General features: G+C 31.9%; 1 protein-coding gene across 3 annotated transcripts in view; it reads left to right on the top strand.

Annotated features, from left to right (window-relative positions):
- The window catches only part of LOC126773339 (small conductance calcium-activated potassium channel protein), a 239,719-nt gene extending 225,807 nt beyond the window's left edge, over positions 1–13,912 (top strand). The window contains exons 4-16 of one of the 3 annotated variants that reach the window (XM_050494202.1): positions 2,833–2,962; positions 3,228–3,323; positions 3,733–3,906; positions 4,276–4,299; positions 4,777–4,919; positions 5,223–5,327; positions 7,194–7,329; positions 8,870–8,980; positions 9,323–9,450; positions 10,539–10,608; positions 11,051–11,152; positions 11,416–11,558; positions 12,436–13,912. In XM_050494202.1, the coding sequence (XP_050350159.1) occupies positions 2,833–2,962; positions 3,228–3,323; positions 3,733–3,906; positions 4,276–4,299; positions 4,777–4,919; positions 5,223–5,327; positions 7,194–7,329; positions 8,870–8,980; positions 9,323–9,450; positions 10,539–10,608; positions 11,051–11,152; positions 11,416–11,558; positions 12,436–12,589 (1,516 nt within the window). In that variant the 3' untranslated portion in view covers positions 12,590–13,912. Of the gene's footprint in view, positions 1–2,832; positions 2,963–3,227; positions 3,324–3,732; positions 3,907–4,275; positions 4,300–4,776; positions 4,920–5,222; positions 5,328–6,600; positions 6,737–7,193; positions 7,330–8,707; positions 8,819–8,869; positions 8,981–9,322; positions 9,451–10,538; positions 10,609–11,050; positions 11,153–11,415; positions 11,559–12,435 lie in introns of all 3 variants that reach the window. The other 2 variants (XM_050494203.1, XM_050494204.1) reach the window with 2 other exon arrangements.
- Positions 13,913–18,401: the final 4,489 nt, after the last annotated feature.

Below are 18,401 nucleotides of genomic sequence, written 5' to 3'. Positions count from 1 at the left end.
ATTGCCACGATAGGGATGGGCAAAGTGTGGAGGCGTGTTTCCCTAAGTGGTTGCCAAAAGGAAAAATACACTGACCCGCCGGACGGAAGGGACCCCCCCGAAAGTGGCCGCCGGGACCCCACCTTCCGGTCACCAACCGGCACGACGGTCCACCCCGAGATTATGCGTGGCCTGGTGGGGCAGCCTCGCGAGCTGGTTAGGCACGCTCGGGCCCCTGTACTATGCCACGGGCGGCCAGCGGAACAGCCGTTTCTTCGGGTCTCCCAGTCCGGCAGGTCAATACAGTTTCCCCCGGCATTGGTTCAACAGCCGTCTCCATTGGACCAACACCCATCGCGGCAATACTCGCTCGGGCACGCTGTATGGGCTGTACGCTGGCTGACCTCGAAACGCGGCTGCAAGCCACTTCACGAGTTTTTCACCATGCGTACGGTGGTAACAAGCCAGGCGGATGTTTAACATCCTACCACCAGATGAGCAGATGGCCGCTCGGATATCCCTTAGTCGCCTCTTACGACACCCATGGGAACGAGAGGGGCAGTGAAATGTATTCTTTCTCCGTCACTGCACGGATGAAACTGTAGTAGTGTACTTGAAATACCAATATGTTAGTAAGATTTTGTTCTATTAAAAATAACATTTTTAAAAACAGATAAACCCTATATTTTTTCACATTTGGTTGTGAATGGTATATATGTATAATCTGGCTCTGTGACGTATCGAGTCACGTGTAAGATGATAAATGTAAGATGATGACACAAAAAAAAGGATTTTTTTTTTTTAAATAAGAAAAGTTATACATACATAGTATATTTTAAATATTACGGGATCTTTATTATTTCATCACGAATGGCGCACTTATCACACCTATAAAACAGATACTAAGCGTTTAGTGGACACAGGCCTTGAATGAACGGAAATAACTTGCATCGGGCCGAATCGATTTTGTCCGTCTTTAGAATTTATTGCTGCATTTCTTGTTATTAATTTACATAATTTAAACACAAGGGTAATTAGAAGGGCTTCACTATGTTGCGGTTGCTTATTATTGATTTATAAAGACTAAGAGCGACTTTTAAACTAAAAAGATTTTGGTTGTTATTAAATAAGGAACTATAGGAATGTTTTAGATTAAAAGCTTCGAGATGTATGTTTGTTAACGCCTACTATGTCTATACTTATATTATAAAGTGGAAGAGTTTGTTTGTGCACTAATCTCTGGAAATATTTGTCGGGCTCGAATAAACATTATGCTACAGGCTTCAAGGTTGGAACAATAACGTTTAGCTTGCATAAAACCGAACAGAGCAGTAATATTTTTTTTCTTTTTAAACTAATATGACATAAAAGATAATACTTAATTATTTGCAGCACAAACGACTATCTTATTGCTTTAAGCTTTTTTTTTAAGCCAAGTAAGTGAAAAGGCTCTGTGTCTTTTGTTTGTTTTTTTTAATCTGTCTTTCCTGTCATTGATTTTTCTTTAGTTAAATATTTTTATTTTTTATATTTGTATTATGTTTAATTCAATAACGCAATTGCGTTAAATTATTTTAAACAAGATATTAACTTGACCTGTATGTAATAAAGAATATAATGGAATCTTACAATCCAATTTTCACTTACTTCCGTACTGATGAATAATTTATAACTCTGTACACGTATTGAGGACCGATGACAAAGCTATATTTTTTATTATTCTTGAATGAATGAATTTGAAAAGAAAAGTTTTGCGAAATAAAAACTCTTTTAAGATATAAATTTACCACCGATTGTCGTTGGTTGCTTGATTTCAATTAAGAATATAAAATATATTTTTTTATATAACTTTTAAATACAATGTTATTAATTTAAATCTATGACTTAAGTATTTATTACTTATAAATTAAAGTCAAAACAATTTATTGCGAATAACTAGCGATGATAGAATTTAAAATATGACGTCAAACATCGAAGTATTTTCTACTAATATTATGTTCAGAGATAAGTTAGTATTTTTAATTTAGTAAGGCATTTCCTTAATTTTATTTTTTATTATTAGTGATTGTATAAATATTTCACTAATTATTACTTGTTTTTAATATAACATAAATTAAAGGAACAGACTATAAGTGTCCACCTGATCTGATAAAGCCTCCTCTTCTCTTGAGGAAATGGTTTGAAGCTTATTTTATTACACGCTGCTCCTACGCGGGTTGTTGGACGCACATGTGGGAGATTTTTTTCCGAAATGTATTCCCCACTATATTTTTCTTTAGTGCCGAACACGATATGGATTATAAACACAAATTAATTGACCAATTTGTATCCGCAATCTTCAGTTTGGATTCACGTTTTCTAACTACTGGGTCATCTCGGCACAAATCTAATGTATGAAACCAAAATTATATTAATAACCCAAAATAAGTTATAACTTACTTCTTTATTTGGAAACTCAGTTTGGGCTTTCAATTAATATTGAGGGAACGATCCGTTTATGTAAAACATGGTTCTTTTTAATGTTACCGGTGCCTTCGTAGAATTTTGACAGTTAATCATGAATTAAGTCCCCGGACGTTAATTACTTGAGTTAAAACTTTAGTAATCTGCGTCAGTGGCGAATATTAATTAATGGGTAGCGATCAACTGTTATAGTAGACCATCAATAACGCTAATCCTCTGACAGTGAACCTTTGGCTCGAACTCTGCTGAGTTGAATGAATTTAATAATCCTTGCGGTATTGTCAATCAATTTGAAAGCATTCGTTCTTTATAAACTTGTTCATTAGACACCGATTCTCGTTGGAAGCTTAATTTGAATTAAGAGTATAAAAAGATTTTTTCTTTTTTCAGATTAGGTAGAAGAAAGGCGTTATTTGAAAAAAGAAAACGAATAAGTGACTACGCGCTAGTTATGGGAATGTTTGGTATAATTATCATGGTCATAGAAAATGAATTATCTAGTGCTGGAGTATACACAAAGGTACAATATAACTAGCTTTACATTATACTGCCAATTATTATAATATTAGTATTTTTTTTTAAACAATTTGAAACACTATTTATGGTTCCCCAATTGTAATTGTATGTTAATGGCACTATGCCAAAAAATATCACAAAAAAGCTTACAAATCTAAAAATAATATAAATATAATAACAAGAATTGATATCATATGTAAAATCATTAAAAATATGAAAATATTTAATAAGCTATGTAAATTTATTTATGAAAAAAAAATTTATTACAGGCATCAATATATTCACAAGCGTTGAAGACGCTAATATCAATGTCAACTGTGATTTTACTCGGCCTAATCGTCGCTTATCACGCTTTAGAAGTACAGGTATTAAATATAAACTCTTATTTTATCCTTACTGTCTTAAAAATATGAAGAAGGAACGAAGGCCTACATTACCTGGCGAAATCGATTTAAAAAACTTGTACTATTTAGTTTAGTTTATCAATAAATATAAATAAAAATGGTAGGGCAATGACTTCCTCTTGAAGAGACGTATTATGAGCTTTTCGACCACTACGATACTTAAATGCGGGTAGGTGGATACAAATAAGGCAGAGTTTTATTCACCCATACAGGTTGTCTCGTGATGTTTTCCTTCAACACCGAGCCCGAGATAAATTGTAAACACAAGCTAAATACATGAAATATGTAACTTGTTGTGATATCGGTGACGGAATAATCATACAATTTAAATATTGTTTTTAATAATATATATAACTTTTTACAATTCCAGTTATTTATGATAGACAACTGCGCCGATGACTGGCGGATAGCAATGACGTGGCAACGGATTGCACAGATTGCCCTCGAGCTAGCCATATGCGCAGTTCACCCCATCCCTGGGCAGTACACTTTCACTTGGACCACAAAATTGGCGAATAAAGGAGGAGTAATAGGTGTCGAAGTAGTAAGTTATTTACTTACATTCATAACCATCGATGTTAGATTGATAAGACAAGATTGGATAGATTTTTTTAAATAGTAACATAAAATGTTAATTTGAAAATATAAATCGAAATTCAAATATTATGGATACAAATTATATTATGACCCTTATTTTGACTGACTCGTTCGTAATCGTGAAATGGAACGGTAGGTTTTTTAAATTATTTTTTATTTTCTCTGATGCAAAAGCATAAATAAATCTTTTTTTCATTTTTAAATACTTTATCATTCAATATTGAACAATTAAATAAATTCAATTACTACTATTGAGATTATAATTTTATTTATTTTGAAATTTGTGAAAAATATTTACATAAAATTTTCTTCGTAGGACACAATTTATAAGCAAATTCAGGTCTGTATTCAATAAAAGCAAATATTAGACGTTTTGCAATAACTTTGGAGGTTTTGTTTTGGAAAGCATGTGTTTGGTTGCATCAATAACAACGTGCCGCATACTCCAATACTCGATTTCTAGATTTTGTTGATGTATTTTATTACTGATTTATATATTTTATATTGTTATTCCTTTGTACAAGTGGGTTAAGCCTATACTAAAATAATTCTAATCTTTGACGTCTACGTTGATGTGTTGAATGACTATTTTTATATTATTATTATTTGTAATTTTTATTTTGAAAATTAAAATCAGTTTTTATTTTTATTAATTTATTTAATATTTTAAGTATAAGCTCAACCAAATCCGACCAAACCAAAGTGTGCATTCAGACATATTTACATTCTTCAGTCTTTTAGTAGTTGTTTGTGAGTGTCAATTAAAAAATAATAATAAGAAGAATATTCTTAATTATCAGATTTATTTACATTTCAGGTTCCGTATGACGTAACTCTTTCCCTTCCAATGTTCTTTCGTCTGTATCTAATATGCAGGGTTATGCTGCTACATAGCAAGCTATTCACAGATGCTTCGTCTAGAAGTATAGGAGCTTTGAACAGAATTAATTTTAATACTAGGTAAGTAAAATATAAAAAACTATTTTTCACCCGCGGTGTCGCTCACGTAATAAAATATATAAAATAGCCTATGCCTTTTCTTGAAGTTCTTGCTTCAAAACTAATTTCATTAAAATCGGTTCAGTAGTTTAGTCGTAAGCGTAACAGACAAACAAACAGACAGAGTTGCTTTCGCATTTATATTGTTATTATAGATGACATACTTACATACATTTGATTGAAGACACAAGAATTGTTAAGTAACTATTATGTCAGATAGCTACCATTTAATTTATCAAGTATTTTAAAATTCTAATTTTACAGGTTCGTATTAAAAACTCTTATGACTATATGTCCTGGAACCGTATTACTTGTTTTTATGGTATCACTCTGGATAATTGCAAGCTGGACTTTAAGGCAATGTGAAAGGTCAGTATTAGAAATCACTTAATTAAAAAAGAAGCTAACTTTTGTTACAAAACGTCTAACAATATCAGTCTCATGTCGAGTATATACAAAAGTTAAAGTATTTATTTTAGTTTATGTGTATTAATAAGCTAATCGTTACCATAATTTGAGTCATCAGTATCGCTTATTTTTTATTTTTATTTGAACATTTTGTCTTTTATTATTTACACGAAATTATTATGAATAACTATCGGTGTATTGCCTTAATGGGCATGCTAACGCTTATGTACTGTGTCGTTGTTAAATTATTCGTTCTGCTTTTTACCCTCTTGTGTTTTTGTTACCAATGTTTACTTTGTTATTCAAACGATGTTAATGTAGTAATTCATAATTATATCACAATGATAAGAGTTTGACTTTGAATACTTTCGCTAATGTAGCCATCAAACAATTAAACACAATCGCTGTATATAAAATTCGACTTAGTATATGTATTAGATTTAGCAAAGTTTTGTAAAACGAAAATGCTTAATGTGCTCTGAGTGTTAGTGAATTTAATATTGATTTTTAATAATTTTCACATTAATGTTGATTGAGAAAAGTGCTGTGTCATAATCTACACTGCAAAGGATTGCACTAATACAAGATAAACTGTTTCTTTTTTATCAGCAGGCAGAATACATTACAAAAATTGCCGGTGTGATATTATATGTAAATCGAACACGCACAAAATGGCTCTAGGTTCCAACACACTTAGATAAGCTTACAATAAACTGGCAAAATATATACGCACAAAACCACTGCACTTTTGTCACACTCACGCATCAATGAGATATCTCTGCTTTCAGATAAGCAGAAGGCTTTCTATTCTTCCTCTTCTATATCTTTTTCTCTCTGTTACGTTGTCTTTGTAAGTGTTCATTATCTGTGTTATCATAATCCTGTTTTACCAAGTAAGTAAATGGAATTTTTCACGCATGGCTAACAGTACATTATATTGGGTATTGACCCCAAATAAATGTTTAGTCTGCACGTTGTATTCAAGTCATACAATATTAGTATTTGTGTAGTTCTAAAGTTTATTTTGTATCGTTCGAGAGGCATGCTAAATTATTGTTTATTAAGATCTTGTACTATGGCTCGATAGCGTTTCAAATTGTTCATGAAATATTTCTTTTCTCTAAATGGAATATTTGAATTACGGATTATTTTACATCAGGCTTTTTTAATGCAAAATATATTGTATTATACAATCGGTTATCTTGTGGTTCTTGTTGGGCATTTTGGCTCTCAGGTTCCACGATGAAGACCATGCCAATTTGCTAAACTCAATGTGGCTGACAGCTATAACCTTCCTCTGTGTTGGCTACGGTGATATAGTTCCAAACACTTACTGCGGCCGTGGCATTACTCTCACCTGCGGTATGGTGGTATGTATTATAACAAATGGTAGGCTATTTGGGTTTCATCTATATGAATCGTTCGACGGGAATCGTTCGAAAAGCTTATTTTCGCTTTACCTAGACGTAGCAAGATCAAATCAATAAAACAAAATCACTGCTGTTTTCTTTTTTCTTCTATTGTCTTGCTTTGTCTATGAAAACTGTGATAGGTTGGTAAAGGTGAGCCATTTTATGTGTCATAATCTACTTCACAATTAACTGAAGCAATTTCAATTTCACAATCAAAGTCAAACTCTTCAAGACGATACGATCTTTCTATTTCTTCAATTTCTTTCTTGTATACAAAAAAAATCCTTTCACTTTTGCAATGGGATATGCTTGCGTGCAGTACTGATAGGTAGGTTATACACATTACTTTAACTTTCAATAACAAGATACTAGAAGGCAGACGTACTAAGTAAAGCGATAAATTTATTTTCAAAAGGTTTCACGATGAAGAACATGCTAACCTACTCAATGCGATGTGGCTTATTGCGATTACATTTCTCTCCGTCGGTTTTGGTGACATTGTGCCAAACACATATTGCGGCAGAGGTATCGCCGTAAGCACCGGCATTATGGTAAGTTCCTCACAGACATTCGTGTTCGTGTTGACTGACAACCAGTGCACATTTGTTTCACTTCAAGATATTTTAATTTCTTTGCAATTACATTTTTACATTTGTGTAAATTTTATTTTAAGATTTTTCTTGTAGTACTGATGTTACCTCAGTACATTTTTGGTATTTTCTTTTAATTACAAAGTCAGTCAACACTAACATTTCATTAATTTGAACAAATGACACTCCACACATGATTATTGTTAACACTCAAACAAAATACATTTCTATTGAATTCACAGCTGTTTTATGTATTCGATGTTACAATTGATATTTATGTTCACAGATTGTAAATCAGATGTATGGTGTTGTAATTATAAATAATATTAAAAATAAAAGAACGTCATAAATGTTGCATATATTAAAAAAAAACATTGTCACAACCGCTTAGTTTTAACTCACATTAAATGTACACACATCTGTAAATTTATTTTACTCCCGAATTAAAAAATAAATAAATAAGTATTTTGAATAAATAAAAAAAAAGTCTATTGAATAATGATATCGTCCATTTCCCTGTTAAAGCCAGCTATTAGAAATATTTAGTAGAATGGAATGCTTCAACTCTCCTCTCTATCTCTAGTTCTCTCTTCACTTAACTATTTCACTGAATTGCACAATACGTTTGTTTTTAAAATGGCTCACTTTTCCTAAAATTATTTTATCTAACTTAAAAGTAAACTTAAGGTTTAATGCACTGTTTTGTATAAATTGAAGTTTGTAGTTGAATAAAGATGAGAATATTAAAAAACTAAACGAAGTGTTTTTTGCACTACTAGATGGATGCACTGAGATAAATTTGTTTCAATAACAAATAATAACTTTTGTTACCCTGTGTCTGCGAGTGGTTTGAAGTGTGAAAAATGTTTGTGAATTGATTAATTTTAATGTAGATATAGTTAAGAATACTTTTTCAGCTAAAATTGGCAGTTCCATAATAAGTTTGGTACACAATTAAAGATTTGGGCACTAGTTATTAATAATTAAAAGCATCTAATATTTAAACTAATGACGCTATATTAACAGCTAAAAGTTTTAATAATTTTTATAACTAACATTGACTTAAATAAAATATCGAGGGTGATCGACCATTATTTATTTAAATATTCATTTATTATTTATTTTAATATTCATAACAAATATATCAATAATGTTAAAAGTCTATTGTCCTCGAATAAATTAAATTTAAAATATAACTTGAAAAATATACCACATAGCTCAAATATATAGTTTATTTTCGTTTCTAGCCTGAAAATGCATTTTTTTATTTAAGGAATGTGAAATCTTGAATGCTTTTACACGTTCGCTTGCATTTTACATTAAGGTATTCACTTAACAGGGAGCTGGATGCACTGCGTTATTAGTCGCGGTTGTTTCAAGAAAATTAGAGTTAACTAGAGCTGAGAAGCACGTTCATAACTTCATGATGGATACACAACTTACTAAAAGAGTAAGTATTTCATTGACATCAGTTCACCACAATTGTTAATCTAATTAACAGGGGGCGGGATGTACAGCATTATTAGTGACCGTTGCGTCGAGAAAATTAGAATTAACTAGAGCGGAGAAGCATGTTCATAACTTCATGATGGAAACTCAACTCACGAAAAAGGTAAGGTAACTGTTACATTAGTGACAGATCAAGGACGTTGCAAGGTAAGACTATGAAAGTTTGAAATAGATTGCCATTGTAGTGATATCCGTTTTGATATAGATTAGGCTATAAACTATTGATTATAGAATTATACTAATTTTAGATACATACTATATTATATTTTAACAAAGTTAACTAATTTTTGTGGTTAGTAGATGTGTTGGTTTAACTAATCCGATTTAGATGCTAATAATAATACTTATATTTGGTATATTTGCAATATTTGAATTTTCTTATATTTTCTAATTTTAAATTACAAAAAAAAAATAGTTTCAAATGAATTGACTTGTGATATTCCAGCTGAAAAATGCAGCAGCCAATGTTTTAAGAGAAACTTGGTTAATATACAAACATACGAGGCTCGTGAAAAGAGTACATCCGGGTCGTGTAAGAACACATCAAAGAAAATTCTTATTAGCAATTTATGCGTAAGTACCTACTAATTAAAATAACATTTATTTCAAATGTACCAAAATATTTAACTAAGTTACAGTATAAAACTAAGTAAACAGTACTATTTTTGAATGGTTATATTTTAATTTTAAGCCAGTGCAATAAGAAGTACAAGAGACACAACAACTCGATCCCGTGGTAAGAAGTAATCTTACATCTCTAGTGCTTATGGGCGATTGTAATTGAATAAGGGTTACATTTACTTATTTGATAATGTGACTTTTAAATTTTAAAATTATATTGAAATAGTTTTCACTGGCGGCTTCATCTGTACGTGAGAGAGGAGAAGAGCAGGTACTTCTGCTACGTTTCTGAAGCACTGGCAATGTGTATACAAAACTTCATGATGATTGGTTGAGTAGTTAAGTCATGAAAGCATAACAAACGCATTCACATCAATTTTAATATTAGTTAAGATACGTCTTTTTTTTCTCGCAGTCGAAACCTTCAGAAAGGTACCCGGGTCCTATGGGCGTGGAACCGGGTTATGTGGGATTCTTACCCACTAAAATCACTGCGATGGCCGTCCTCAGCAAGGATTGGAGAGGCTGCGGGATCGTGTTGATAAAACGCATCCGCTACCTCTCCCGTGCTTTGCTCCACTCGTGGCTTGGCGGAGCTCTCATCAGGGGGCGAATCTCGCCCCCACGCACTCCTCGCTAGAGCATACGGCAGTGCGAGGCTCCACAGGGCCGTCTGAAATAGGATACGCGAGGCCCCTACCTCACGCATCCACGGCCCCAGGGTTACGCCCTATCTTTTAAGCCCCAGGCGTCTGAGCTATAGGAGGGCCGAGACGACGCTGTCGTCGTCTCCGCCGAGCAGGATCGGCCCTTTTCCGTTCCCGCTCCGCCGTCTCCTTCTGGACCATGAAGGTCTCACAGAAGGAGGCTACGGCCCTCCACGCCGATTCCCTGCGAAGCATCGCCGACAGGATTGCTCGCAGGAACAGGTCTTGTCCGATTTCATAGTCTGGGACTTCATATTCTGGCGGTCTGCGGCTAATTACCGCTATTAAGGTGAATTGTTCAAATAAATTTGACAAAATTACATCTATTTTCAGATTACGAAAGGTTAAAATGGATCAAAGAAAACTAATGGACAACGCCAACACGATAACAGATATGGCAAAGGTATTTTCTATTAGAATGACTATATTCCAAGCTCATGCTACTTTCATACACAGATCCATTTAGAACCTTAGCTAGCACTTGATATTTAAAAGATAAATGAAATAAATGAAGGTAAAGAAAAGTAAGATTTTACCTAGCTGATAATTTAGTAAGCATGGCCCCCAACTCGTCTTCATTCGCTAAGCGCACCTTCGTGTAGCAGCAAATTAAAACAAAGCTTTATTATTTAGAGCGCATGTGATCTCGTAATTCTATGTTAGAGATTTTGTTTTTTAATAATGAAAACACAACACAAACATCTAATAGTAAACATTCCCAAGAGTTATTGTCTTGAGTTATTTTTTTATACTACAAAAAGATACTACACACGAAATTATGATTTGAAACGAAAGTGCAAATTGAGCTGCAATGCGATTGATAGTAGGACCCCTTTCTTTTGCAGACTCAAAACACGGTGTACGAGATTGTATCGGATATGAGTACAAGACAAGACACTATTGAAGAGAGATTAACTAGCTTAGAAGAAAAATTAACTACTTTACAAGTATGTATTTTTATAAATTAATAATTTTTAATAAATTAATTATTTACACTAATTTGTTTGTTTTAAAGGCTTGCCTCAATATCTTATATGTAAGAAAAAGAAATGTGCTCACTTATAAAATATTTTAAATTTAAATATATTAGATATATTTATTCATTGTGTGTAGTTACTAATATTTTGAAGCTGATCATCTAATCAAGTCTTGCTTGTATCACTATGTAAGCTTCAATGTTAAAATTTTATTTACAAAAATAAATTTACAGGAGCAAGTAAACAATTTACCAGATGTCATGGCGCGGTGTCTACAGCAATGCTGGGAGCGCACTGAACAGCGAAGAAACTTTCTTCATCCTGACACTGCTGCCGTCCCTACTCCACCCGCATCCTCTATATCTCCTTATTCTAGGTATTGCAATGTATTTGTCAATTAAAGTAATTCTTGTGCCTAAGACGTCCATAACGATTCGAAAGTTCTTTAAAAGTGCCTGCTGGAATAAGGTATATTTTATCTTAAGCTCAAGCTGGATGCAGCATGTAGGAGATATTTTTTTTTTTTTTTTATAGAAAAGGAAGGCGGACGAGCATATGGGCCACCTGATGGTAAGTGGTCACCAACGCTCTTAGACATTGGCATTGTAAGAAATATCAACCATCGCTTACATATCCAATGCGCCACCAACCTTGGGAACTAAGATTTTATGTCCCTTGTGCCTGTAATTACACTGGCTCACTCACCCTTCAAACCGGAACACAACAATATCAAGTATTGCTGTTTTGCGGTAGAATATCTGATGAGTGGGTGGTACCTACCCAGACGAGCTTGCACAAAGCCCTACCACCATTAAGCTGAAGAGTGTATAAATACTGATGCCCTTTCTTTTTTTCATATTCTCATAAATTACATAGCAATTTAATAAATTTAGGTATAAATTACCTCCTTACCGCTTTATGTATCTCATGTCTTTTACCTAAAAGTTGTCTGAAGGAGATCGGTCGTTTAGCGATAAGATCGCCTTTAGGACATTAATAGTTTAGTATTCTATTCTATACTAACGGATTTATATATTTCCAAGGCAGTGTTCAAGTTGCTACTAAATATTTCTGAACAGATAAACTTTTTTTTAGTCTTATTCGCAAATAATAATAAAAAAATAGTCTTCATTCGGTAAGTGCACCTTCGTATAGCAGCAAATTAAAACAAAGATTTATTATTTAGAGCATCTTAATAGAGCCTAATTAAAATGTACATTATAATAAAAGTCGTTTTCTTTATTTATTTTCAGAACATTAGCAACTTCAACGCACCCATGGCCGCAGAGTCCCGTTTTGCAACCGGCAGCGCGGACACACTCTGCTCCTGAGAGTGCGACATCTCCCTCTGCTCCACAAACTTCAAGCCCAGCTCCACATTCCTCACGGCCACCTCTACCCAGCTGAGTACTGCCTTCCAACTCCGAACTCCTGTGCTGAACTCGACGAAACTCGGCGCCCGTCCTCTGATCCCCTTACCACAACTACGCCCTAATGTGGCCATCGGGGAAATTGTTTCACGATAAATTTTGACTTTTACACAATATGCACCCAGTACTTTTAAATTTTAATTTAGTTTTATCAGTCTTATGTAACACACTTTTAAATGTTTTGATGATGGTGTTCAAGTATCAAGGATGGTGTGTCAGTGAAATAATTATCCCGGTTTGCCAACGGACCATGCCGCGGAGCGAGACAAGGTCAGCCGTAGTTTTTTTCGCTGTTCCCAAAGTTTCGGATGTGTCAGACTGTTTTAGTGATATCGTTTAGGTAGTGAATGAAATTAGGCGGAAAGGACATGCTGTTGTGATTATACAAAATGCTTTATTGATAGACGCTTTAGCCAATATGTTAGATGATATTTTGAATACATTATCAGCTTTTGTATTATTATTACTTAGATTGGCGTTATCTACACCTCTGTTTAGGTTTATCTAATGTTCGAGGAACCAACAGTGTTTTAATGAAGAAATGTTTATACTGAACTTTATTGTAAATAGCACTATGGTTATAATAATAATACACGAATGAATCTATAAGCATGTCAATCTAAAAAATCATTTTCTAGATTCATTGGTGCATAAACACACAATTAATAATAATTTATAACAATATAATGATAACATATAGAAAATAGCCATAAAAAACAGAATTGATATTAACAAGAGTGAATACGCATAATAAAATAATGTGCAACTAGTTATATCAATAGTTAGAAGACAATATATTATAGACTTACACTTAAATTATATCATAATAAAATATCTGCATTATCCCATTTTGTCTCGTTCGTTTGAGACACGGATATAGTTCGAGGCTGTCACAAATTAAATAACACTGTATACACACTTTTTAGGTTATAGACAAATTGTATTGTTACTACCTGCCTATTGACATGTAGATTAAAATAAACATTTTTATAAGACATAGATTAAGTAAAGCTTTGTAATAAGACATTAAGATTGATGGCTGTCTAAATAGTGCCTAAAACACTACGAAAATTTCGATTATTCAGTTTTATTATCTTAAAAATGTAAATAGGATTACTAAGATTTGGGAGTAATTTTAATATTTAATATCTGATTTTGTAGCTTGTATGAGTACGAGTGATGGGATCAATTTCTTTATAAATTTCAGTTCCATAATGGACCCAACAATAACATCATGTATATACTATATTATAAAGGTGGTATTTATAAATAATAACCATAAACAGACCAAAAACATTTTTGGCAATTCATTTATTTTTAATAATAAAAATATTCTTTTCTGTTTCTTAAATATAATGATAGAATATAAAAACATCATTTTAAATATTTAAATACGAAAGATAACGTATTCACTGAAATAAATCACCTGAAACAAAAATTAAGGCCTAATTTCAAATATTAAATTAAAATTATTTTAAACAAATATTTCTGCTGAAATAAAATCAAAGGTACTAAGTTGTTACAATACATTTCAAGTAAATACATTTTTTTATACTTTTAATACAGATTTTATTGTACTCAATATCTTGACAAAATGAATACTTATTGTATTGCTATCCTTTTTTTCACCAGACATAAAGAAAGAGATATTAATATTATGAGTCATGTGAAAAAAGATTATTGAAATAATTGTGTGCAACCGAATTTTTTTTTTGTTTTTTTTTTTTTTTTTAAATTTATAAACAGATTGTTAATTACTTATACATGGTTCCATGTTAATAACTTATTCACTGATAGGTCTAACGCTTGAGTTTTCGAAGTTTATTGCTATAATTTTAGATTAAATATTCCTATTAGAGGATCGATTTGAAACACCAACTAGAATATTTAGATATAATATAGTACATTAGATGTAGATATTGTTGAATTTACTTACATTTTTATTCTAATGTTACGAATACGTCTATTGAATCGTATTAATATATATATTGCAATTAAATCATTACATAAATATATCATCTGTCAATTCTTCTTCTGCAAAATAACGGTGTATATGTGTTCTGGTATATAGGATGTTATTAACATTGCACATTACAAATATTAACATTGAAAATCATATGTTTGGCAGAAAATTATCAATAATTAATATAGATCATCAGGGATGTTTAATAATTCCAATGCCAAATTATATAGAATTGCTTAATGTTATATTAATGTCATTGAAAATTTATTTTACTTTATCCTCATAAATTAAATGAAACAATTTGTCAAATCAATTTAAATATTGTGATCGTTTCTTTAGTGTTTTGTTATAACTGTTTCGCTAGTCATTTGTTTATTTTCATAACATAAAAAAAATACAAAGATTATTAATTATACGTTTATCAGTATTTTGTTGTTAATAGTGATAATAAATTTACTCTAGTAACCTTTGACTTGACTTGACTTGAATTGACTAACAATTTACTTTAAATTAGATTTTAGTTATGTCACTAGCAAAATTTGAACCATTGAATTATAAGTATATTTATTTGTAAGATGAATTGACCAAAACTTGTTTAAGATTGACTAACATAGAAGTTGTAAATAGAAATTAATAAGACGATGTAAAAAAAATTAAAATGTATAAAGTTGTATTTGCGAATTTTAATGTAAATAAATAAATAAACGAAAAAAAAACGTTTCCAGTAAATTATTTTTAAATGACTAGGTTCGAATAAATTTGAATTTTAGTTATATGCGAATTGTATATTATATGCGGTGCGTAAACAGAAGAAATGAAACTTTTGTGATCATTGTTAATGAAATGAAAGTGTAACTTCGATTATATGAGCTGTAGTATTTTCTAAAATGTATTTTATTTTAAATTTTCCCTAATATCCTTTTTATTATTAGAATTATAAAAAAGACATAACTCAAATTAATATTGAGTTAGTCAATTAATCTTCATTAAATTTAATGATATAATTAAACATAAACTGGTTTCAGGTTGTAAACTGTGAAATTGTAATCTTAATTGTTTTTTTTTTTATTACTAGACTACAAATTCAATTGACATGTAGTTTTTATATTATGATATGAATTTCTTTGATATGAAATAGCTTGTGGACAACATATGTTATAAAAAGTTTTTTTTTTTGCTAGGAAGGTCTTCGTGTCGTCTATGTAGGTACCACCCACTCGTCAGCTATTCTATCGCTGAAAAGCTTAGTACTAGTTAGCTTACTTTGTATTGTTGCGTTCCGGTTTGAAGGGTAAGGGAGCCTGTGTAACTAGAGGCACAAAGGACATGTTATCTTCGTTCTCAAGGTGGCGCATTGGCGTTGTTAGGAATGGTTAATATTTCTTACATCGCTAAAATCTATGAACCTAAACTGATTAAAATAAAACAAACACTAAATTTTAAATAAAGTTTGCCACATTATATAAGGAAAAACCGCACCGAAATCAGTTAAGCCGTTTCTAAGATTAGCGTGCACAACAGATAAACAGACAAAAATTCTAATAATAATTGTTTCGGATTCTATTGCGCTGATAAAGACCCCCATAATAGTTTTACTCATATCTCTTCCATGTACAGACAGCGATCAGTTACAATTTTATGATATGTAATAGAAGATTTGACAGCCTCAATGTAGCTTTTAAGCTTTTAGCTGTTTATAATCTACTGGTACATGAGACACTCGTTCAATAACCAAGATTAGACTCTTCCGCGTTCGGTGAGACCAACTCACTTTGTATGATGTCTTGGTACATGAGACACTCGCTACTTAACCTAGGTGAGAGTCACCCGCATTCGGTGAGAATTTCTCACTGTTTATGATCATATTAATGGTACACGAGGCACTCGCTCCAAACCAAAATTGTTCAGAGAGTCCAACTCACTTTTTATGGCCTCCTGGTACATGATATACTCGCTCCATTAGCAAGATTGGTGTCATCAGCATTCTGACGTTTTTACTTTTTATGGTCTCTAATACATAAATAAATATTATAACTGTTAGTTTGTTATATATAAATCTATCTACCTATTTAATCTATTTTTGAATATCGAGGGTCTAATCATAAGGACACAGACTCGTGGCATTTCATTCGAAAGGCGAAGGTTTCCTCATGATAACAAAAATTAAACACTTAAAACAGGGGTACGTCTGGTTTTGAACCCGCTTCATTCGGTTAATTATCAAGTGTTCTTTCCACCATGCTATCTTACATTTATTTATCACTAGCTATGCCCGCGGTTTCTTATTTAGTCAATAGCTTTCCTCGATGAAAGTGCTATCCAACATTAAAATATTTTTCAATTCGAACCAGCAGTTCCTGAGATAAGCGCGTTAACCTAACAAACTCTTTAGCTTTATAATATTAGTCTATACTAATCTATCATCTCTATGACATCTATATGTCACCTGACTTATGACTGACTATGATTCATCAATCTAGTACGTTATCGGTTCTAATTGAGACTATAACGACTCGATTACCCGTATTATGGCAAAAATGCTAATCACAAACAAAAGTATGACCGATGAAGTTGGGTATCAGACAGGAGGCCAATCGTAAAAGTATAAATAATGCCTTTATATACATAGAAAAACGTGCATGACCATGTAAAAAACACCAACTCGTATAAAGAAATGTATATTTAAAAAAAAAAGACTCAACAATTTGATATAATATGAAATTAGAATATTTATTAAGTAATTGCATTGAAGCTTAGATATAATTTACATATTTTAATAACGATTAAATTTTAACTCACACTTTCCTGCGACTTTACTTAATCGACGGGCTTTGTGCAAAACTGTTTGGGTAGGTATCATTACACTCATTCATTATTATATAATCTAGCACTACACTGCAAAATTTAGCATTTTTGTGTACTGGTTTAATATGTGATTGAGCCAGTGTAAATGCAGGTACAAGGGGCATTATACCTTATCGTTAGTTTCCGAGGTTGGTAGCGCATTAACGATGTAAGTAATGGTTAATATTTAATACAGCGCCAATGTCTATGGGTGATGGCTACCATCAAAAGACCCAGAAGCCCGTATGCTATTTAAAATTCCTATTTAAAAACATACTTATTTTGCATGTACGTAGGAAATTTCTTAGAAGTTCCAAGAGACACCATAATTAATGGTGATTAAAATTTATTATGAACTGTATTTCTTAGCTCCACCTTGAGTTACTTAAAAGTATTTACATAATATAAAGACACGATACCAAAACTTATTCTACTATTCCTTATAAATCTTTTGTATATAATTTTTGTTTTATTTAATAATTCTGATGCTTACATATTAACTTAACATGATATCATTCTCGGTTGTTGTTTTTAGATAGTTTCCATTAAAATAAATATAAGTAATTATTTTTCTATTATGTATATTGTGTAACTTGCTTGTTTTAAGGTGTAAACAAATAGTCTGTGGTCGGGCACTTCTCCTTGAAGTTTTCGCGTTATAAAATATATTACGTGCGACACGGTGTCGTCAATTTCAATATATATATGGATTGTAATCGTTACTCATTTGTTCAATAGCCTTCCTCTATGATTAATCATTTCCCTTCTCATTAATATTTATAAATTAATTTTCGAATTAAAATAACCATCGTCTCCGCAGAATAAATAGTTGTTAACAATTTTTTTAGGAATAAATAAATAATATATAATGTTTTCCTTTCTTAAAAATAAAACAAAAAGTTTTACATTTTATTCTGTAAATATTCGACTTTTACACCAACTCTCTTAATTGACCGCGATCAAATAAAAAAATATCTAAGCA

This window comes from Nymphalis io, chromosome 14, assembly GCF_905147045.1.
Source record: "Nymphalis io chromosome 14, ilAglIoxx1.1, whole genome shotgun sequence".
Taxonomy (NCBI): domain Eukaryota; kingdom Metazoa; phylum Arthropoda; class Insecta; order Lepidoptera; family Nymphalidae; genus Nymphalis; species Nymphalis io.
The sequence above is the reverse complement of the archived record's forward strand: the minus strand, read 5'-3'. Positions and strand labels throughout refer to the sequence as shown.